Source organism: Herpailurus yagouaroundi, unplaced genomic scaffold (assembly GCF_014898765.1).
Source record: "Herpailurus yagouaroundi ecotype Mexico unplaced genomic scaffold, PumYag 198, whole genome shotgun sequence".
NCBI lineage: Eukaryota > Metazoa > Chordata > Mammalia > Carnivora > Felidae > Herpailurus > Herpailurus yagouaroundi.
The window spans coordinates 34,373,840-34,397,157 of NW_024412429.1; the positions used below are offsets into that span (position 1 = coordinate 34,373,840).

Genomic DNA, 23,318 nt, shown 5'->3' on the forward strand with positions numbered 1-23,318 from the left:
AAAGCTAGAGGGCTAGGCTTCTGGGTTTGAATCAGAAGTGTAGGTAGTGATGGACATGAAATATATAGGTGGTTTCTCTATCCACAAGATGAGTTTTGCTTTTAGTAGCTAAACTTTACTGATTTACTCAGTACCGTATTAAGTACCATATTACGCTTTGAGAACTTCTATATCTTTGTGAAAATAAATGTGTTTTTAGCCCAAGTTGACAAACTCTCGCTACAAAATTACAACCCATATTGCAACATTGAGATTTTATAAGAGTTCGACAAAAATGTTTGGAAGGGAACTTTGAAAGATTAGAGGTTTTTAAACAGGCCACATTCATTAGCTTTTTTGTAAAAAAAAAACAAAACAAAACGGTATTTCTTATATTCACTTTCACTTTATTCCGGTTCTTCTCCATAGGTATTTATTGTATAATTTGAATTTGAAATATCAGGTGCTGAAATTCTTTGGGGATTATGAAGATGGACGGGACACAGTCCTGCTCTCTTAGAGCCTAAAATTTGTTGACTTGTGAATAGAGACAGGAATGGAAATAGTTATGGACCGGGTGTGAGCTGCATTATCTACCATAGGTGTAAAGTCAAATACAGGGACTTCTGATCTGTGTTGTGATCAATCCTGCCGAAATAAAATTAAGGAGTGGGAAGTAAGAATTTGCCATTTTGGGAAAGATGAAATCACTGTTTTATTCTCATGGAATTTATGTTGTACCCGTTTCCCCACTGGGAAAACCATCGAAAACAATTCTCTGAGATAGAAAGGAAGGGTAGAGATTTAGAGTAGAGGATCCTATGAGGAAACTTCTAGAGGTTGAGAGTTGAGCCTTCTTACCTGTTCCCTGCTTATCTGTAAATTGTGCGGGGTTAACTGCTCTACCCTAAACCCTCCAAGCTCATACACTCCTTTCCTATCTGGGCCACGTTTGCTTTGCAGCTGCCAATAAAATAATATTGTTTCGTTTGATCCTCAGGGGCTTATCTCCAGCACAAGCTGATTCTCAGTTCTTAGAAAATGCAAAGAGGCTCTCCATGTATGGCGTTGACCTACATCATGCCAAGGTACTGTCAATGTAATGGGAAGTGGCATCTTTCCAGTCTGTTGATGGTTTTGAAAGGGCTCCAGTTTCACAGTGGCCTAGCTCACTTTTAGGAAAAGGCTATTCACCCTCACCCAAGGGTCTCTATAATATTTCTTTAGTGACTAACTGTGGGGTTTGTGCTTATGGAAAGGAGCATTCCTTCTCTCCTCTGCCCCCTTACTTCTTTCTCAATCTTTTCAATTAACACCCTTTCATATGGACTCACCTTGAGACTCACCTGTCAAGCGGGGGCGGCCGGGCGCCCCCCCGTCCTGGTTTCTTCTGCATCCCCACCTTTTGCTGTGCCAGGTGATGCCTCTCCCCACCCCTTCTCCCATCCCTGTCTTGGGAGTGGATTGCAGATCCAAAGAAAGGGCCAGTGCAGTGTGGATGGGACCGCTTCTGAAAAACCCTCTGGCTAATGAAGGAGCCTGAGGGTCAGGCTCCTCTCTGCGGGCCTGTTTTGTACCATTCACAAGATGAAAGAGACTGGCCCAGGCCCCAGGGGATGCAACCCCCGCAGCCTAATTGGAGAGGTGGGAAGAGGGCAGAATAATGGACTAGGTGATAGGAGAGAGGGTTTGGGTTGGGAAGATGCCACTAATAAACATTATGTGCTTCCTGACACTACTTCGGGTGATCACACAGTGAGGAGAGTCAAGGAGGAGAGTAAGAGGTAAGGTGAAAGATGGGTGTGGTTTTGAAAAGTGTGTCCAGGGTCCACATGCGGAGGGAACCAGCGGTTCCCTAGATGGATGGGGCCTAGGAACCTCGGATTTTATGATTGGAGAAATCTCTTGGAAAGCCCCTCCATCCAAAGATCTCTTCCCTCCCTGGGCCTTGGGTGAATCATCCCTGCTTCGTACTTGCATAGTACTTCATGTTTGCACCGCTCTCTTTTTTTCCTCCGTGGCTGCCTTTATTCGACTGTTTTTCCTGGTTACAAAAGACCTACATATACATCATAGAAAATAGAAGCAAACAGAAGGAAAAAAACAAAAACCGCTGAACTCTCTTTATTTGGAAATAGGCACTGTTGCTTTTTTGATACGTTTTCTTGTTTTCTTTAAAACAAAAAACATCTCTGAGCACTAGAACTCGTGCATTTTTTTTCAGTAGGATCACACTATAGGTGTCAGTTTGTGAGGAATTTTTTGTTGTTTGTTTTGTTGCTTGCTCTGATGAAAGATTTTTCCACGTCAGTAAATAGTCTCTGACATCATTTTTAACTGCTGGGTGCTATACACTTTTAATTCTTACAGGTCCTTCCATGTGCTTTTTTAAGATTTAAGACTTGACTGTTTTTATTTACAACTGCATAAAACAGAGTGCAGAGAATGATTTGCCTAAGCCACGTGTTGTTAAGCATTCCCATATCTGCCTCGTTTCTTCTGGTAAATTCTAGGAGGTGAAATGGGACTTCCTACCATTGCGTGTTTTTCAGCTTGTTTCTCTGTGATGGAGACGGGCTGGCTCGGCCGAGAAATCCAAACCGGGGAGGCAGGAGAAGAATGGGTTTGGGACCAAAGAGACCTCAGGTCTCTGCTCTTCTAAACCCTGTTACTCTGGCCACATGCAAATCTACATGTTGATCGCTAGTTAGAAACCAATTCTTAGATGGCAGTACTACAAGGTTTCACAGTTCTCGTTTTCAAAATTGTACCTTAGAAAAGTAAAAAAGTTGTGGGTCTGTTTAAGCGTAGTTTCTGTTCCTGGTGTGTGATTAGAAGCAGATTGCTTTTTGAAAAAAATTCAGAGTAACCTTCATCTCTTCATCCTGTTTGTCATCTGATACACTCCGATGATATTTGATAAGGAAGATGTTTGTCGGTTGTTGCAAAGAAAGTCTGTAGCAATTTAAAAGAACTTTTCATCAAAGTTTCATCTTTGTTGTCTTGATCATATTTAAGTACGTCTTTAAAATTTTTTTACTAAGAGCTTTTCATGGCACACTGCTATTAGGACAAGTTGAAGAGCATTGAATGGAAGTACTCTTGACACGCAGGTACAGGGGAACCCCAAGATTAGTGTGATAGCTCTGAGCTCTTACCAGCCGCTCTCCCAACTCCTCTGGGTCTGAAGGGGTGAGGGCAGAGAGTGGTTGCCAGAACCCAGAAGGAGAGATCTGTGTGTGGAGAACACTGTCTTCAAGGGAGCCACAATTGTCACAAGGACACCTCGCTGACCTCCCTTCCTTTCTCTCTCTCATCTTCTGCAAGAGCTTCCCAAGACTGAACCCATTTAGAAGTCCGAGGGCTTGGGATCCCTATTGCCACCCATATGTGGCAGCTTCCTCAGGGGGAGTGAATAAGGGACAGAAGGTGCTCCTTTTTTATTAGTTTATTTTTTCTGACTTAGTTGCTGAATGGCAGAAGTCAAATATGGAGGACCAAGGCATGCTTTTTCTCTTTCACTTGTTACTCTTCATCTGTAATTTGTATTCACACAGATACTGAGAATTCTGAAGCAATGTGTGCAACAACTGAAAATGAACCGATTTACTTGGTTCCAGATTGTGTTTATTCTTAAATCCGATAAAATAGCTCCAGTGTCCTGCCTAAAGATTGCTTCAGACTAGAGATGACTTTGTTCAGTGTTTCAAGTCTGCGTTGCCTCCTTACTTGTGGTGAGAACATACTGTCTTGGGCAGCCTTCCGGCTTGCTCCTGTGGCCATGGCCATGATGTTTCTGGAAAACAACATTTCTGTCTGGTGCCAAGTTGCTTGGGCACCTGTGCTGGATTCATCCCAGCTTTTTTTCTCTGTTCCTAGAGAGAATTGGGGCTGCCAGATTTGGGTGAATAAAGCACCCTATAGATTAAATTTTTAAACCTGCTGGGATTGTCTAATGTCATTTTACCTGTACATATGAATTATTCAAGTGTGGCAGCAGAGAAAGCAATTGGCATCAGTGACTTAGTACTATACTTCTATTTTTAAAAAAGTAATATGACTTGTTCTAGATGATTCAGTAACAAGGTAGTCGAAATGTTGCATTCTCGTTGAATTGAGACTTAGATTAAATATGGTGTTTGTTTCAGCAGGCTTGGTGAGAATTTGTTCCGTATCATAAGTGATTTCTGAAAATATGAATGTCTCTGAATAATGTTTTCAATTTTATATGTCGTGAATGCGATCCAGTTCTTCCCTTGAAAGTCAGTGATCTGTGTATTTTGAGTATTGGGTCCTCAATATTACTTGAAATGTGAGGAGACACTATGTCACTTTTATCTGTAAATTTATTTGGTTTTTAAAAATCCTTTAGGCTTGTGATTATTGTAAATTGTCATCTATTCCAAGTTAAAATGCTGGGGAGGGAAAACAGTTTGAGTAAATTCAAGACTAGTTTGCAGTCCATTGAAATGCCAGCCATGGGAATGCTATAACGGGGACTGGATGTCAGCACTCTGAGTTATTGAAAAATTACTCGGAAGAATTCAGAGATTCAAAGAGAAATTTTCTGTGAGGGATTGGTGTTTTGCCGAATAGAGGCGTGATTTTAACAGCCATTAGTTAGCATAGCCCATCTGAAATAAATTTGCCTAAAGTAAAATGTCTGAATGCACCTTAAGTTGGGCTGACAGGGTGTCCCCAAGGACTGGGATAGTCTCCAGGAAAACCCTATCTCTTCAGGATGTCTAAACTGAGCTCTCTTTCCCTTTTTCCCCAGCAGCTCTTGCAGGCAAGCTTGGGAACACAGAAATTATGCCTTTTGGAGAATATTGTGTCCTGTAGTCAGGTGGCTATAACTCTTTGACAAATCTAATTTTGATCCTAGGAGATAAGAGATTGAAGATGTGTTACGTGCCCTGTTTCTATTAACTCACATACTGTCACTGATATTTAAATACCAACCTGTTAAATTGGCGTTCCGGGTCATGGTTTAAGGGGGTGGGGGGAGATGATGAGCTTCCCGACCCATGAAACTTGGACAGCTCTAACCACGGTCAAATGGCTTCTACTTGGCAGGACTCGGAAGGCGTGGACATCAAGCTGGGTGTGTGCGCTAACGGGCTTCTCATTTACAAAGACAGACTGAGAATCAATCGTTTTGCTTGGCCGAAAATCTTGAAAATTTCCTATAAGCGCAGTAACTTCTACATTAAAGTTAGGCCAGCAGAGGTAAGCAGTGTCACGTAGGCCTGGGCATATCTAAACAGCTTCGGTCAGTGTTCTTCTTTATGGCTGTCAGCTGACTTCATTTTTTTCCCAGTGAATTTTAATAAAATGCACTATTCCTTATTTTTTCATGGCAAATAAGGTCAGAGTTCTTAATAATCAACCTGCATGTATATCCATGTTGCTAAAAAAGTAAGAGCTACACCTTTAACAGAAAAGAGAAAGTTGTAAGTGCCTGCTACATAGTGGGGGCCCGTTTTGTTGTTGTTGAATCAACTAAGTGATAAGGTGGTAGGGTGAGTTGTGGACATTGCTTAAAGTCAGCAGTTGCACTTGGTTTTCACAGAAACTAGTATTGAGTTCTATGAAAAATCCATTCTGTATAATCATACTGGATATACATACTAGTATCTCCTTTCTTCAAGAAGAATTACCCCTCACGGAAACATCTGAATTCATGATTTCAGTAGCTTCTAATCAGCTCCTTTATCTTACTGATTTACCTTATTGATTTATTCTAGCTCGAACAATTTGAGAGCACCATTGGATTCAAACTGCCAAACCATCGGGCAGCAAAAAGGCTATGGAAAGTGTGCGTGGAACATCATACTTTCTACAGGTAATTTTAATGATACAGCTTAGACTTAATGAGAACAGCTATTGGTACCCTGTACGTATTAAGTGGTGGTTGTGGATACAGGGGCAGATGTGGCAACACCCTATTTTATGATTCTTTGCTTCTCCTCGGTGCCAGATCTCCTTGGCTGTGCCTCGTTGTCACTCACAGCTGGTCTGTTTCTACAGTGGTCCCGGACTTCCACTTTCTGACTACAAATGCCTTCCCTTCTAGAAGCGCATTCTTCAAATCCAACTGCCATTCTCTGGCCAGCATCGTTCACCATTGGCTTCATTTTGTTGTTCTTACCAGCTCTCTCCTGTTTAATTTCTTTCCCCAGCCAGCCAAAACCCTGGGGTCTGTCCCTTTGTTACTTTGTCGGGAGGTTCTAACCACTTGCCTTTTGTGCCCATCAGCCTGCTGGTCTCTGTGTCTCGACCTCCCCACTTCTATACCAGTGCTGTAGAGCTCTGCCTTAAACAGCACAGCTGTCCCGATGGACGCACTCGCTTTTTGTAAGGGAAAATTGCACAACTCCAGATTAGTGCCTTTACAGATAGATTATTTCTTGTGTCAGCTGGACCCTCAGAGCTACCAGGCAGTGCTTTTACCTCCTTTCCTGTTAAAATATTCCTGGTCTTCTGGAGCCCCTGGGAACCCCGGCCTCTCTGCTCAGATGCCCTCTGCTGGGTGGGGCACTGATTGTAGAAGCTGTAGTCATGAGCATTCTCGGTTTCCTGTACCGTTTTTCAAAACTCTTTAGCCCCAGATTATGTAGCATTCCGCTCTTCTTCTTGTTCATTCTTCCCTTCCTGTTCTGTCTCAAGGGAAAAAATAGTCATTCCCTATGGAAGTCTTGATCCTTCATTTGATTCCTCACATAGGATCGTGCTTTGTATGTTATGTATGTCAAAGGTACGAATGCCTTTGACTTCCTCTTTGGCCGGCAAACATGTCCATATCGTGTTCCTTTAAAAACCAACACAGGGGGGGCGCCTGGGTGGCCCAGTCGGTTAAGTGGCTGACTTCGGCTCCGGTCATGATCTCGCGGTCTGTGAGTTCGAGCCCCGCGTCAGGCTCTGTGTCTCCCTCTCTCTCTCTGACCCTCCCCCATTCATGCTCTGTCTCTCTCTGTCTCAAAAATAAATAAACGTTAAAAACAAAAAATTAAAAAAAAAAAAAAAAACCAACACAGGGGCGCCTGGGTGGCTCAGCTGGTTAAGCATCCGACTTCGGCTCAGGTCATGATCTCACAATCCATGAGTTCGAGCCCCGCGTCGGGCTCTGTGTTGACAGCTCAGAGCCTGGAGCCTATTTCAGATTCTGTGTCTCCCTCTCTCTCTCTGACCCTCTCCCGTTCATGCTGTCTCTCCCTGTCTCATAAATACATACATACATACATACATACATACATACATACATACATACCAACCAACACAAATGGACAAGTGAGAAAACCAGATCTCCTTAGACCCCCTAACTGTCTTTAGCTTGGGTCCCACCTCCTTTGTACTTCTTCAAGGGCGTATTTCTACATTACTCTTCTTGTTCCTTTTTTTTTTTTAATGTTTATTTTTGAGAGTGCATAAGCAGGGAAGGAACAGAGAGGGGCGAACAGAGGATCTGATGAAGGCTCTGCACTGACAGCAGAGAGCCTGACACGGGGCTCAAACTCACGAACCGTGAGATCATGACCTGAGCTGAAGTCTGACACTTAGCTGACTGAGTCACCCAGGCGCCCCTCTATGTTACTCTTGTTAGCAAGGAGAACTTTGCTGATCATTTTTTCCCCATTTCCTCCGCCCTGTTCCTGCAGTCTATACAGCTACGTGTCTAGACCCTTCATCTTTACAGTTTTTGCTTTGGGCTCTTGCTTTGCTACCACATACTGGGTGTGTGACTGTGGGTAAGTTACCACCTTCCTGAGTCTCCCTTTCATCATCTGTGTGATGGTAATAATAGTCCCTACCTTATAGGGTTGCTTTGAAAAGCCCGTGAGAAAACACACATGGAACACATGTAGAACTACTTCCGGTATGTAATAACGTTTATCATCATCATCCCCATCATTATCATCCTTATTCTTGGTTTGGTACCACAGTGTGCTGTTTTTAAGGTGAATTAATAGGTGGTACAAGTGACTCTTTCCGGTTAAATAGAGCAGTCTTGACAACAGATATGTTGTCAAACAGACTCGTTTTAGAGAAATGTAACTCCTAAAATATACTTGAATCCATCTGACACAGTTACACTGGTCACATAAATCTTTGAAAAGCTTATAATTCCTCCTGGTAGCCATGGCACATTTCTACTCCAGACAACCGGAGTCTGCCTCAAATAAAACTAGTAGATGACATTAATGAGCTAAATGACACAGTCAAGGCAGGACACATAGCAGGCTTCCCTGTCAGGTAATGATAATGGAGACAGTAATTGTCTCAGAAACGACACGTGCTGTGTTCATTGAGCAAATATTGTTGTCAGACACAGAACCACTTGCTTTACATTGTACCGTGTCATTTATTCCTCACCCCCAGGGAGAAAGTGGCTCAGAGCTGGGTGCCCAGTAAGGAGCACAGGGGCCAAGCACCTGCACAGAGTTGGGGACCTGGCTCTGTGATTCCAGAGCCCACACTGGTCACCTCTATGCTGGTCCTTCCTCTGGTATTCTTCTTTTTTATTTATCATTAAGTTTGTTAAATGTTTGTTTATTTTTGAGAGAGCAAGTGCCCAAGGGAGGGGCCGAGAGGGAGGGGGACAGAGGATCCGAAGCAGGTTCTGGGCTGACAGTGGAGAGCCCAACATGGGGCTCGAACTCATGAACTGTGAGATCATGGTTCAAAGTCAGACACTTAACCCACTTGAGCCATCCGGGCGCCCCCCTCTCTGGTATCCTTGCAGCAGGGGTTTCTGAGGGTCTGTTAGCCGTGCGACGCCTCAGGTCCCTCCCTCCATTTTTGCTGACATACCACGACTCTGGTTTAAAAGTAGACCAGTTTGCACCTGCAGACTTTGGAGATAATGGTTAACAAAAGCATTTTTATATCTTTAAACTTATGTAACTTTGCTTACACATGATAGGAAGCAATGTATCTAAAACAGGGCAAATCATAATTTGCCTATAGAGTGCCTCGAATCAAATCTGGATTTTGTTCTGTTTGAGTTTATCACAAAAGATGCAAATGATTTCTTTAGAAAACTAAACTGGCTTCAGATTGAAGCCATTAAAAAAACCAGATCTTTCTATTGATTGATAGCCACTCAGCCAGACTAATGTTAGTAGCACAAGAACGTGATAAAAAGTCGCTATTCCTCCTTGAGTGTTTGATAGAGCCTGTCTCTAGTGCTTTACATAGATTAATTATTTTAATATGTACATTGTTGTAATCTTCACTTTACACTCAGAAAAGCTGAGAAACAGAAGTTAAGAAACATGACTGTGTCCCTGTAGACAGTCACGGGTGGAGATGGAAGTCCGAGCCAAGCCCTGTGGCTCTCAGTGCCCATAAGTGTTCCCACTCTGCTGTACTTCCTGGTTGTGTTTACAGTGGACATGTTTCCTTCTTTTTTTTTTTTTTGTTTTGTTTTTGTTTTTGTTTTGTTTTTCCCTCAGTGCTTTGTGGTGGTGGTGGTGGTGGTAGAGGTGGCGGCGTGTCAACAGGATTAACACGAGGTTCTTGCAGCTTGGCATTAAACTCGCATTTAAACTTGGCATTGTAGATCCAGGCTAATTCCAAGTGAATTAGTGTCATCAGCCGCTTCATAGAGAGCTTTGCTATTAACGGTATGATTGACTTCACTAAGTGATGTGTGTGGGTTTGTCTTAAAATTTCCTTTATTTTTCATGGGTGAAAAAAGGGAGGATTTTTTATAAAATTGTTACCATGCTTCTTGAGCAGTAAAGTATCTGAAAGTTAATTTCTTTTGTGATGTGTCATTAGGTCGTCTTGCTCAGGACCTTTAAAGCTATAGGATAATTAGTTCCTTATGGGTTTTAAATTCCCAAAAGCGAAATGATGTCTTATAGTGATTTATTTAAATTCAAGTTAGTTAACATATTACGCCCAGTGCTCATCCCAACAAGTGCCCTCCTTGATACCTGTCACCCATTTAGCCCATCCCCCCACCCCCGCCCCTCCGGTAACCCACAGTCTGTTTTTTGTATTTAAGAGTCTCTTATGGTATGCCGCCCTCTCTGTTTGTGTCTTGTTTTCCTTTCCCTTTTGATGTTATTTTTATGAAGGTGGGGTCTGAGGTAGTAAATAAAAGTAATATCGAAAGGAAATAATTGTTAAGCGATCTTGAAATATTTTGTTGCTTGGCCTACGTTTCTGTAGAAAATTTATTTGCATTGCCGTTGACTTAAGTCACCAAAAATATTCTTTTAGAAAAAGCTAATAAATGTCTATGTTCAGTCCATTTTTGTCTTGATATTTGTTTCTATTTAATTGCAGCTTCATTACTTAAGGATTTCTTTGTTATCAGAAAATTAATCTGTAAGCTAATACTTTGTGTATTTGGTCACAGGTGCCACTTGGGCAAGGAAGTGTTTTATCTCAAGTTGAAATAAATAAAATAATACTTTAGTTAATGACTTTCCTAATTTTACATTGGTACACATACCTGTTTTTAAAATATTTGCCTTGTATTTCTTGAATTATTTCTTTAAGTATTTTTTTACAAAATGCATTAAGTGGATAATTATTCTGATATGCATTTAAATGGGAACCAATCATCTATTATTACCTTAAAGAAAAACAAATTAGACCAAAGAAAGAAATACGGTTGTATAGAATTCTCCTCACCTGGACTTAGATATTTAGCTGGTAACATATCCCAGTCTATATAAAAAAAAAAATTAATGTTTATTTTTGAGAGAAAGCGAGAGAGGGAGAGAGTGTGTGTGGGGGGGGGGTGGGGGGTGGGGGCAGAGAGAGAGGGACACACAGAATCCAAAGCAGCTCTAGGCTCAGAGCTGTCAGCACACTGACAAGGGGCTCGAACTGACGAACCGCAAAATTATCACCTGAGCCAAAGTTAGATGTTTAACTGACTGAGCCACCCAGCAACCCCCCACCCCCCCACCGCCCCTAGTGTATATAAATGAGAGCCCACTTTCGTAACTGAGGAAAAAATAAAACAATATCATTTTACAAAGCATTTTTTGTAGCAGTGGGATTGTTTTATGTTTATGAAACTAAGACTGAAATATTCATCAGTAGTTCTCTCAGTGTCAGAAGTTCTAGAACTTATAGCCCACTTCCCTCCTCCAATATCCTGGCATAAGAGAATTCAAAAGCTATTCTTAAATGCTGTGACTGTGTAATACTAAGAAAGAGAATTCTGAAAAATGGATAGACAGACATGTCTTTGGATTTTCTGGCTACTTAAATTCAGGTGCCCTCTAGGAAATGGTGACAGTGGGATTCTGTCTCGTGATCTGTTCTGTATTTATTGAGCATCTGCTCTATATGGGACCTAGCACAGATCCTGTGTGAAGTTGTATAAAATAAACTAATACCCAGAAATTCAGAAAACACTGATGGAAGTTTTCTTAATTTTCTTTAAAGTTGTTTTCTGAAGACTGAAGTCTCTTGATCTTCTTTCTTTGTGAGTTCAGTTAATTTTATAGGAGAGGAAAATGAAATCTTTAAAAAGATCTATCTCTTTATGTATCCTGTACGATTTTTCATAATTCACACAAGCAGGTATCCTGTTTCTAGTTTCAATTTTTTTTTAATTTGAGAAGGGTTTAACAGTGTTTGATAAGCACCACTGGGCCTAAAGGGGTGTCACCTCTGCTGGGGGTGGGGAGCAGTGACTGGAACTGGAAATGGGAGATCCCGGTAAATCCCTGTGTGAGGCTCCTCATTCTAGGAAGATGTGGCCTTTGGTTGAGAGATGCCATTCACTGAGGTGAGCCTACAGATGGGTGCCAGATGCCTCCAGCTTCACTCTTCTCTTTATCTCCTGTATTTTTTTTTTTTTTAATAATTCTACTTCATTGGGTAAGATAACTTCACATGAGATCTATCCTTTTCACCTTCATGTGTACGATGGATTATTGACTGTGGGCACAGTGCTGTGCAGATCTGTAGAGCTTTTTCATCTTCACTGAAACTTCATGCCCAGTGACTGGTAACTCCCCATTTTGCTTTCCTTGCAGCCCCCAGTAGCCCCCAGTCCAGTCTGAATCTATGAATTTGGCTGTTCTGGGTACCTGGTGGAAGTGGAATTATGCAGTCCTTGTCTTTCTGTATCTGGCCTTTTCACTTATGCATAACATCCTCAAGGCCCATCCATGTTGTTGTGTATTGTGTGCAGAATTTCCTCTTTTTTTTTTTTTTTCTTTCGTAAGGCTGAATAGCATTCCGCTCTATGTAGATACCACATTTTCCTTACCTATTCACCTGCCAGTGGATATTTAGGTTTTTACCACATCTTTGCTATTGTGAATAGTGCTGAAATGAACATGGGAATACTACTAATTTCTCTTCAAAATCTTGATTTGAGGTTATTTTTGATAAATGCCCAGAAGCAGGATTAGTTGGGTCATGTGGTAATTCTATTTTTAGAATTTTGAGGAACTTCCATCTCATGTTTCATAACTTCTGCCCCATTTTGCATTCCCACCAACAATGTGCAAAGGTCCCAGTTTCTCCACATCCTTGCCAATACTTGTTGTCTTTAGTTTAAAAATTGGGGTGAGGTGGGTAGTTTCTTTTGGGTCACCAATGCATATTTCCCCTTTGAAGTATTCTTTAGAAATACTGCTTTTTTCCTCTGGTTGCTCTTCCATTAACTATAGAGTGTACTTCGTGAATAAATGATAAAGAGGTGATTTAGCCATCTTGTTTTTCAAGGATGAATATTTCTTACTGTGGTGATGAGCTTGCTAGTGACCCTTTTTTTCTATAGATCATTGCTTTCTTACAGAGTGTTCTTCGATCCCTATTTAACTGGATTGCTAGGTAGGGAAACCCTGTCATAGCTCGTCGGGAGATAGTACATCGCAAGTGACCACATTTCTCACCTGCTTCTATGATTCATGATCAGGATGCTGAGATATTTAATTCCTCAGCTGTTAGAGAAAAAGAATAGAGAGCACAAATAAGAATTCTGGTCTATATTTCTAGTATTTCAGAATTCTAATTTATGAATATACAACTTTTCCCAAAGTACAGGTTGAGGCACTGGCCCTCATCAGAGTGTATTCTTAGCAGCAGCATTGGTGTCTCCTTTGAAAATCTATTGGCAGAAGGTGGAAGTTTTTAAGAAACTCATTTGCTACCTTATGTGAATAGATTAACACCACGACAGCCAGAGTGTCCTGGCTCTTCTCTTCTCAATTTAATTCTGAGATACAGTTTTTCTGGGTTAATGTCAGTGAGAATCCTGTGTTGATGGAGAAACGCCTCTTGTGTTATTACAAGTAGCTTTACCTTGCTTGAATCTCTCTTTGTTGCTTTTAAGCAGAAGATGATGTCTTAAAATTTTTTTTTTTTTTTTGCGTAGAAGTTCTAAAAATACTTGAAATGTATTTTTAAGTATTTAAAAATTTAAGAAATCCCTCTTTGGAGAATGAAAGGAAAAATTTTATGGAGTTCATGTTCTGGATTTATCAACTAAAGTCTTCTCATTTAATAAATGGTATAAGAGTGCTAAGATTATTTTTTTAAGACATTTTGCCAACTCTTGATTAGACCATGAAAGTGAGACCATTCCAGTTGTCTGCCAGACAAAACTGACTTATTTACTAAAAACGTACTTTTGCATAAGTCTGGGAGTATTTGACATCAAGAAAATTTGACTTCATTCGTTACAAACCCAGGATTTAAACAGTGAAATTGTGCTGGTAAGAAAGGATATATGTCATTTCTACAGATCTACTGTGTGCAATGTTCTTCATGGGAAAGCATCACTTGATGGAATGGATTCCTGAGTTGGATGTTCTTTCCCATGGGAAATAGACATAAATATTGAGAATTACTAATGGTAATGGATTGCCTCTTGGCACTTATAGCTTGGAGCAAGAATTCAGACATATGTGTTTATATAAATGATTTAAGCTAATACAAATAAATATCCTTTGATATACACTGAGAACAGCTGCTCTTTTGCTCAGGTTGAGGAAAATACATTATTCATGAATACACGAATGTGGATTTAGTCATCTTAATCACTATCCTAAAACTCTGTATGTAGGAGGGTTTATAAATGATGTTCTTTTTCATTAGAAAGTTTAGGCAGCCTTTTGTTGTGTAGATTGAGGAATCTTAGTAAAATGAGATAAAATGTAAACTTCTGTCATCTTTTTAAAAAAGAAAATTCATGGGGCGCCTGGGTGGCGCAGTCGGTTAAGCGTCCGACTTCAGCCAGGTCACGATCTCGCGGTCCGTGAGTTCGAGCCCCGCGTCGGGCTCTGGGCTGATGGCTTGGAGCCTGGAGCCTGTTTCCGATTCTGTGTCTCCCTCTCTCTCTGCCCCTCCCCCGTTCATGCTCTGTCTCTCTCTGTCCCAAAAATAAATAAATGTTGAAAAAAATAAAATAAAAAAAAAAATAAATAAAAAAATAAAATTCATAAAGTCTCCTTTTTGTTTCTTTTGTTTCCCCCTACAGGCTTGTGTCTCCAGAGCAGCCACCAAAGGCCAAGTTCCTGACCCTGGGGTCCAAATTCCGCTACAGCGGCCGCACCCAAGCCCAGACCCGCCAGGCAAGCACCCTCATTGACAGGCCAGCGCCACACTTTGAGCGTACCTCTAGCAAACGGGTCTCCAGGAGTCTAGATGGAGGTAAACACATTTGTGATAGTTTGTATTCCGTTAATCTTTCTCTGATCCAGTGGGATCAGAAAGTGTTGATCTAGTTAATGAGGTCCTCAGAAATGTCCTGGAAGGATAGCTATTTTCTCTGAGTAAATAAAATAATATTTCTTATATTCACAAGAAGAGTTTTATAGTGTTTTCAAGCTGTCATTCTGAACCTAATTTTCTTTGTACTGTCAGTGCACACAAATATTAAGAATCATCATGGGTAAGATGTTGGACAAATACATGGTTACTGATCTGACTTAATTATGATGTGTTTTATGTGTCTTAATTTCTTGAACTTGTTAATTAATGGCGAAAGTGGAATTCGAAGGGTTTTGGTATGGTAACGTAAGAACCTTATTTAAAGGAACTTTAAAATATTCTAATTTTATGAGTTAAAAACTCTTACTAAAGCTTACCAAACTTCTTAGCATATGAGAAAGCAACCACCACTTCCAAGGATTAATTTAAATGTAGTGTTTTAACAAAAAAGAAAGGAAATACAGTATAATCGTTAGTTCTTTCAGCGAAGTGGGGGGAGGTTATGTATAAATTTGTATATTTTTTGTTAGAATTCTTATTAGCTACAGGTTTGCAGTTTTATATATTTTATGTATGGAAATAAATTGACATTCCTTCCCTTCATGTATGTATTTTATTAACCTAATTTTGGGTAGTCAGTTTTCTATAAAAGAGCTGACAGAGACAGAGAGTCCCAAGCAGGCCCCGTGCTGCCAGCACAGAGCCCGATGTAGGGCTTGAACCCACGAACTGTGAGATCAAGACCCAAGCTGAAATCAAGAGATGGACGCTCAACTGACTGAGCCACCCAGGTGCCCCTTTTTTGTTAGGATGAATGTTTTATAAAGAACTTCATTTTACTTTCTGCCTAGAAGAAACCAATTGATGTGGGTGACTTTCTCCCAGAAAGTAGTTTTCCAACATTTTTTGGTTGATTAATCTCAAAACCTATGTAAAAATAGTAATAGTAAATTTAAAATTTTGTTTTATTACTGGGGCGCCTGGGTGGCTCAGTCGGTTAAGCGTCCAACTTCGTTTCAGGTCATGATCTGGCGGTTTGTGAGTTCGAGCCCCACGTCAGGCCCTGTGTTGACAGCTCGGAGCCTGGAGCCTGCTTCAGATTCTGTGTCTCCCTCTCTCTCTACCCCTACCCCACTCTCTCTTTCTCTCTCTCTCTCTCTCTCTCTCTCTCTCTCTCTCTCTGTCTCTGTCTCTCTGTCTCTCTCAAAAATAAATAAACATTAAAAAGAAATGTGTTTTACTGCTGTTGATCATAGAAAACCTTTCTTGCTTATTACATTTTTCTGACATATGAACAAGAGCAACTTTTAAGTAGCTGAAACAGATCTGCTAATAGATAAAAATGCTTTTTCATATGTATACTTGCTAAGTTTTTTTTTAATCTAGTTGATCTAACAATGTCACATCAATTTCAGATATACATTTCAGATATACAATATAGTGATTCCCCACAAATGTAGCTACTATCTGTCACTATAGAAAGCTATTACAGTATCATTGACTGTATTTTGTATTCTGTACCTTTTATCACCGTGACTTATTCTATAACCGGAATCCTGTCTGTGTCTCCCACTCCCCTTCACCCTTTTTTCCCCATCCTCTGACCCACTTCTCTCTGGCAGCCATCCATTCTCAGAATTTATAGGTCTGATTCTAAAAATGCTCTCTCCTAAATGGATTGACACCCCTTGGCCTTGATCTACTTTTCCCAGAATAAACTTGGAGAACAGATCCAGGCAGACATACAGAGATACTTCCAAGGATTTGTTGGTGGGCATTTGTCTATGTAGTTATTCAATCTTGATTCTGGAGAATCTCCCATATAGTTTCAAGACTACAAATAGGCAAGGGGGTCATAAACTGTGGTTCAAATAACTATCTGTATTTCCAAATGTAGTGATTTAAATTTATTGAGATTTTGATGTGTGATAGCTGTCCGTGTATCTTTTAGGTCGTCAACAAGTGAACACTTTTTTTCAAGTAAATGTGACAAATGTTCCTGCTTGTGGAAGTATTTCACAAGCCTTGCCCCTTGCCACAGAGAATTTGTATAAGTGCTGAATAACCTTTAATCAGTGTTGGTTAATGCCCTGAGAGAAGTCATTCCCCTTTCTGGAATACTGTCTGTTTCAGCCTTTGTTTTAAACTGTGAGACTTTATAACTCTTATATTGCAAATTTTAGAGTTAAGAAAGAGCAGTGAACCACTGTTTTGAGATCTATAAACTGTGCTCAAGGAAGCCCACCATCTTGTGTGAGCAGTTAGTGCAGAGGGTTATAGTAGGTCTGTATCTGAAAACAATGATTTGTACAAGTAAGAGCAGCAAACATGCACAGTGATCCATTATTTTTCCTTTTGTGTTTTGGACACTGTCATTCATCAGATGGGCAAGTGATCAAAAGGATTATTGTGTTATTGTGAAAAATAGAAGGCTTTTCATGCCAATACATGACGAGCCAGTGAACTATTTGGTTAGGGCTTTTGGTCTCCCCTTTTCCCTCCCAAAGCAAAGCTAGGCCGTAACCTGGTACTGAGCTTTCTTTTTGCCACCACTCCCCATCAGTACACCTTTTATCTGCTGTTGCTGACCTGCGTCGTATTTTCTTTTTCCTACTTAGTTTTTAAGTCAGGCTAGACTAGTTTAGGTACATAAATATTTCTCACTTGAAGTTTTGACAGATTGAAATAAATCGTCCAGTGATTACATACAAGCTAAAAATCAACATGATGTCTAAGGTCAAGCATTGAAATAAAACTCTAAAACTTTTTTAGAACAGTGTGATTCTGAGATTGGAAAATCAAGCCAAAAAGGAGGCAAGTCAGTCATTTAAGAGAACGACCAAGATGCATGTGAGAGTGAGGGAGACAACGACTTCCTGAAAATGGGGAATATAATAAGCAGGACACTACCTTGGATTGGGTCATGGGAGAAGAAGGCCCATCTGGTGAAGAACCATTTGGGTTGAGACGTGAAGGATGAGGGGGAACTAGCCAGGAGTAGAGCAGTAAAGCATTCCAGGTAGCAGGAGCATCAGGGATGAAGGTTATAAGATTAGGGAGAGCTTAATACAGTCCAGGAACAGAAGGAAGGCTAGTTGGAGCTTTAGTAAACGAGGGGAGAGATAGGTGGCAAACAGTTCATGCAGGGCCTTGCAGGCCATGGAGAAGAATATGGTTTTTATTCTAGTGCTACTGAAGGATGTGTGTGTGCATTACATACATGTGTGTGCAGTTCTGCAAGCATGTAAGTGCACCGTGTTACTCCCTACCCCCGCCCCCCACCACATGATGTTACCTCTTTAAAAAAATCACTTGGTGCAATGTCGAGAATGATTGATAGGACAAGAGACGAAGAGGCAGACTGGTTAGGAATACTCCAGGTGAGAGCACTAGTGATCTTGTCTTGGGTGATAGTAGGCCATTTAGCCATATGGCACCATAAGCTCAGTGCCTAGAGCCTACAGGCTCCTCAGGATTCTACAAGTGTTTGAGACCTAAAAAGTTATTTTGCTTCAAAATGCAAAAAACAACACAAACAACCCACCCCCCTGCATAGTGAAATTAATAAATTTTTATTTTTTTAATGTTTTAATTTATTTTGAGAGAGACTGTATGCAAGCACAGGAAGGGCAGAGAGAGCAGGAGAGAGAGAGAATCCCAAGCAGGCTCCGTGCTGTTAGCAAGGAGCCTGACACAGGGCTCATTCTGTGAACCATGAGATCATGACCTGAGTTGAAATCATGAGTCGGATGCTTAACCAACTGAGCCACCCAGGCACCCTGAAATTAATGTCTTTAAAAGCATGCAAAATATTTTTCCAGTTTCATTATGTAACTTTCATATTCATTAAAATTTCTGTATCATTACATCTAAAACCATTTCTAGGTCAGTTTCCCATTTTGCAACAATTTCTGAGTGTGTAATGGGTGCTTAGAAATCATAAGTTAAAAGAGTTACTCATAGCCTATATTTTCTGAGGGAAAATTACTGAAGTCTTTTGAAAAGTTAAAAAAAAGAAAATAATTATACTTAATGTAAGATTTGGTGTGGGCTTTCAAAAGTGTGAGTCCTTAAGGGCTGTCAAAGTCTTAAAAGTGACCTGGTTAGTAAAGTAGGAGGAGGGAGAACTGGCCACATTTAAATTCAGCTGGACTTGATGGTCGTAAGGGATAAAGGCAGAGACTTCAAGGTTTGTGGCTTGGGTAACTGGGTACAAGTAGAAGTGTGGTATCTGGTGAAAAAGGCAAGGCTAGGGAAGGTGCAAGGTTTGGACAGGGCACATGAAGGGTGTGGGCCAAGACATTTCTTGTGATACACAGATTACAGGTGCTTGATGCTTCCCCAGTTCAATATGGTGGATCACACCCATTGCCTTCCCTAAAGGCCTCATGTTTACTGCCCTTCTCTGGGGCATAGAACCAATGCAAACCTCACCATGTCAGTCAAGCACTTTTCATACAAGTGAAATAACCTCAGTGGGTGGGGTTTGGGGAAAAAGCTACAGATGGGTAGAGGCTTTGTCGCTGCTACTCACTTGCATTTGTTGAAATGTGATGCCGTCCTGGGTTGACCTGCCATATGGCAGAAATTTCAGCACAATATATGTCCCTGCTCATGTGCAGGAGGAATGAAGGAAAAGCACACGAGGGCCAGGTTTGCTGAGGCAGGGGGTTGGATTGGATTTATTGTAGGTCAAATTGAGGCACTCAGGAGGGAGGTTAGAAAAATGAAAACTATTAAAAATAAGCACAGAAGTTAATTTGTAAAATGGACTTTTGCTGTCTTGTCATAATTTTGAATGATACACAAATTAACGCTTCCTTTATGGAAGAATTCTGAAAACATATTTGAAGCAAATCATTTCAACCTCTAGATAATTGTTTGTTGCAATAATTAGATTTAGAAATAAGTTTAGGAAAGATCAAAGAGGCCTTACAGAATTAAAATATTCCTCACTTTGGGATTTTGACACAGTGCCCAGCTCTGTCTCACCTGGTCTTAGAGCTCCTCCTACTGGCCAATTCCATGATCAGACTCAAGCCTTCCAAACTCTGATTGGAGAGCCTGGTGTAGTTTCATGGGTTAAAATTCAGAATATGTTTAGAATTTGGTAAAAATTTAAAAATGAATTTGATATGTTGGCATCTTCAGAGCTCAAGCAATGCTCCCGTTCCTGTTAATGTCTACGTGCTGCCTGTTCATCTGTGTAAGAGGGGGCAATTCCATAAACTTTGAGCATTTCAGTGTCCTAAAGTATTCCAAATGATCTTTCTTTACTAGCTCCAGTTGGTGTTGTTGATGAAAGTCTTATGAAGGATTTTCCTGGCCCTGCTGGGGAGGTTTCAGCATATGGCCCCGGAGCTGTCAGCACCGCCATGGTACAGGATGGGGATGGCAGAAGGGACCTCAGGAGCCCGACTAAAGTCCCACATGTGCAATTCGTTGAAGGAAAGGTATGGTAAATTAGTAGAACATGTGATTTTAAATGTGTACTTAGACTAGAGGCTGTTACATTTGTTGTTTCAGAACTCAGGTATCATTTAAAATTAGTCTATGTATGTTCTCTGCTGATAAAAGTTCCCCATTTTCAGGTACATGTAGGCTCCTGCTGGTCTAAACAGTCTCTCTAGCCTTTTTCTGATTGTTGTTCAAAGCAAAATATTTCAATGTAATTTATATTGGTGCAAGCAAGTAATTTAGTGGCCTAGTATTTGTGACTGTCTTCACAATCATCCTATTTAGTTAAATCCCTAAATTATAAAAGCTGCGGTGATCTGAAATGTGCATTTGTTTGTAAATTTGAAAGCATAACCTGTGTTGGGTATTTTAATTATGTTGACTTGAAATTTTTTTCTGAAATGAACAAAGATGGTCTTTATGAAAAATGTTATTTTTCATTCATCTCTAGCTGATGATGAAGAAATTCTTAAGCAAAGGGTGACTGGTGAATAGTGAATGAGAGAATGGTGTGTTGGGGCACACTCCGTAGGGAGTGGAGAAGTAGCCTGTGTTGTGTTTTCAAATTTGTCACTATTTTATGATCCCTTCTTCCCTTGGGCACGTGAAGTCACTTAGAGGTTGATTTGAAGAGGCTTTGAGTTCATCAGATCTCTTTTCTGTATCTACACAAAGCAACTTTTTTATAGAGAACATTGGAAGTGAACACGAAAAGGAAATTCTGCTATCGATTTTATAATGCTTTCTAAATTTTAACTTTTGAAAATGTTAACGACCTGCAACATAAATGTATAAAGAACCTACTAGTAGCTGTCAGTGGCTCAGGAATTCCTGCGCTGACCACCTGTCTACATAGAGCAGGGTTCGGGGACCATGTGAGCCCTAATGCCCCCAAGGAGCACCGTGCCATCACGTCCCCCGAATACCTGTGTTAAAGTACTTGTGACTGTCATACCAAAAAAATTATTTGGTTGAAAGTCATTCAGTTAAAAATAACAAATTCTGACCAACAAAATATAAAGTTGTCAGAATCTTTTAGGATTATGCTAATGAGGCACCCAGGAGAGTGACTGCTTCCATCTGAAACCAAAGAGCTCAGGGATTCAGAGTCTCGGTACCCTTTGGCCTACTTAATTTGATGCACGTAGTTATTTTTAAAAAGTTATTTTAAATTCCAAAGGAAATTCTGCAACAAATGATGAGGTGCGCTGGTCTTTTTGCCAGTGCTTTGAAGCATTGATTTAAATGCAACCAGATTTAAAAGTAAGAATGTTACTTGAGTTTCATTGGATCTCTTTGCAACCAGTCAGAGAATAATAATGAAATCGGTCTATACCTATAAATTTTATGTGATACAAGTAGTCCAGTTTTTCTCTTAAAAGTGAATCATGTAATTCATGTTCTAGCTGTGCTGTGTTGATAACAATCCCTAATTCAGAGTACAAGTTTTCACTAACTACCCATTTCTTCTTTTTCTCTCTTGCCTCTGTTTCTCCTTTGAACGTATCCGTTGTGTTCATTTCTCAATTCCATCATGGGTTTGCTCCTGAGAATAGCCTGTTTCCATATGCCCACCTTCACCACTCATTTGCTGTGTTTCATCTCTTTCCCCAAACCTGTTGCCAGTCCCCGAAATGGACTTGCTTTCAGACATTTCGGAGGAAGACCCCTTTGGGGAGGCCGACGAGGTCACACTCGACAGCTTAGAGCTCCCTTCCACAGGTGAACCGTCAGAGCAGGGGGACTGTGAAGTGCCCACCCTCGATTCTGTCTTGGCTCCTGTTGTAGCCCCCCCTCAGCCTGACTGTCCTCCCGCCCGTGAGAAGCCTCTAAAAGAGGCTGACCACAGAGATTCTGAATTTGGGTACTTTTCCTTCAGGTTCTGCAAGCGCTTTCCACCTAGCTTCCCCTCCCTTCTCGATGAAGACGGTTATCTTGCTTTCCCCAGCCTCCCCAAAGTCTGGGTCTCCTTCCTCCCCACTGATGTCCAGCACTACATTCCTATTACCTCCCCTTCATTCCTTCCTTCCCTCATCCTTATCTTTGGACTACTTCTCTCTGCTTCTCAGTCAGTGCCTTTTTCTCTCACCTTTTCCCTTCCTCTGGCTCTGTCCCTCTGCTATCTGGAGGCTAAAGCCACTTCCTTTAATGTTTCTTATGACTGTGACGTGAATGACAAAACAGAGGAAGAGGAAGCAGTTGCTGGCACTCCTACATAAGCTTGAGTTTGTGGGGCCAACAAAACTACACCTCATTTTATGTCTTCATAATGTAGAGTGTAAACATGTGCATAAATTTCACCACCGATTACCCTCAAAGTAGTATGAGCCACACATTTTCACATACAGTGTTTTAGTGCATGAGAAATACATGTAAATAAGCACGTGCCCTCCACTGATTTCCATAGACCAGGTCCACATGTTCTAAGTTGAGAGCAAAGTTATGATAGGATGATTTTGTAAATATCTAGACCATGCTTGGTCTTTGTAAAAAATGTTTTAAATGTAAAAAAGAAGGAACCCTGTGTTCCCCTTAACAATCCATAATGGGGTCTTTGTTTTGCAGATATCAGTGCTGTTCCTTTAGGGTGGAAGCTGTTTTGATGTAGAACTTAGGACACAGTGGACATAACTGTCACTGATGTGTTTTAGTACAACTCCTTAGCATTATTTCTCTTTAGAAAGCCAAGCTCGTTCTTGCATTTATGAGGATGTATCTGTAAGCTTTTACTCCTGACATTTATAGGCCTAATCTCAGAAATTCCCTGTCTCCCTATTATTGCACCGTTTGGGAACCAGATGAATTTCGGTTAGTTTTTGTTGTTGTGGTCATTGTTTTAACACTAAATCATGTAGTTCTATGAAAGGGTCAACTGTCAAGTATTTGTAAGGAAGATACTAGTTTCTTTTGAAGAAATACATATGAAGAATGAAACACAGCTCTTTGAAAATTTAGATGATTAGCCTTAAGGTTGGGCTTCTTAGCATCCTTTTATTTAAAATTAGGTGTCTGGGGGCGCCTGGGTGGCGCAGTCGGTTAAGCGTCCAACTTCAGCCAGGTCACGATCTCGCGGTCCGTGAGTTGGAGCCCCGCGTCGGGCTCTGGGCTGATGGCTCAGAGCCTGGAGCCTGTTTCCGATTCTGTGTCTCCCTCTCTCTCTGCCCCTCCCCCATTCATGCTCTGTCTCT

General features: G+C 40.8%; 1 protein-coding gene across 30 annotated transcripts in view; it reads left to right on the forward strand.

Moving 5' to 3' along the window:
* The window catches only part of EPB41L2 (erythrocyte membrane protein band 4.1 like 2), a 229,663-nt gene that overhangs the window by 166,696 nt on the left and 39,649 nt on the right, over nucleotides 1–23,318 (forward strand). For 29 of the 30 annotated variants that reach the window (XR_005782730.1, XR_005782729.1, XM_040449193.1 and 26 more), the window contains 5 exons: nucleotides 980–1,067; nucleotides 5,056–5,208; nucleotides 5,727–5,824; nucleotides 14,441–14,613; nucleotides 19,954–20,126. Coding sequence is in view for 27 of the 30 variants with exons in the window: in XM_040449193.1 (XP_040305127.1) it covers nucleotides 980–1,067; nucleotides 5,056–5,208; nucleotides 5,727–5,824; nucleotides 14,441–14,613; nucleotides 19,954–20,126 (685 nt within the window). In the remaining 3 variants the exon portion in view is untranslated. Of the gene's footprint in view, nucleotides 1–979; nucleotides 1,068–5,055; nucleotides 5,209–5,726; nucleotides 5,825–14,440; nucleotides 14,614–19,953; nucleotides 20,127–21,686; nucleotides 23,136–23,318 lie in introns of all 30 variants that reach the window. The other variant, XR_005782728.1, reaches the window with a different exon arrangement.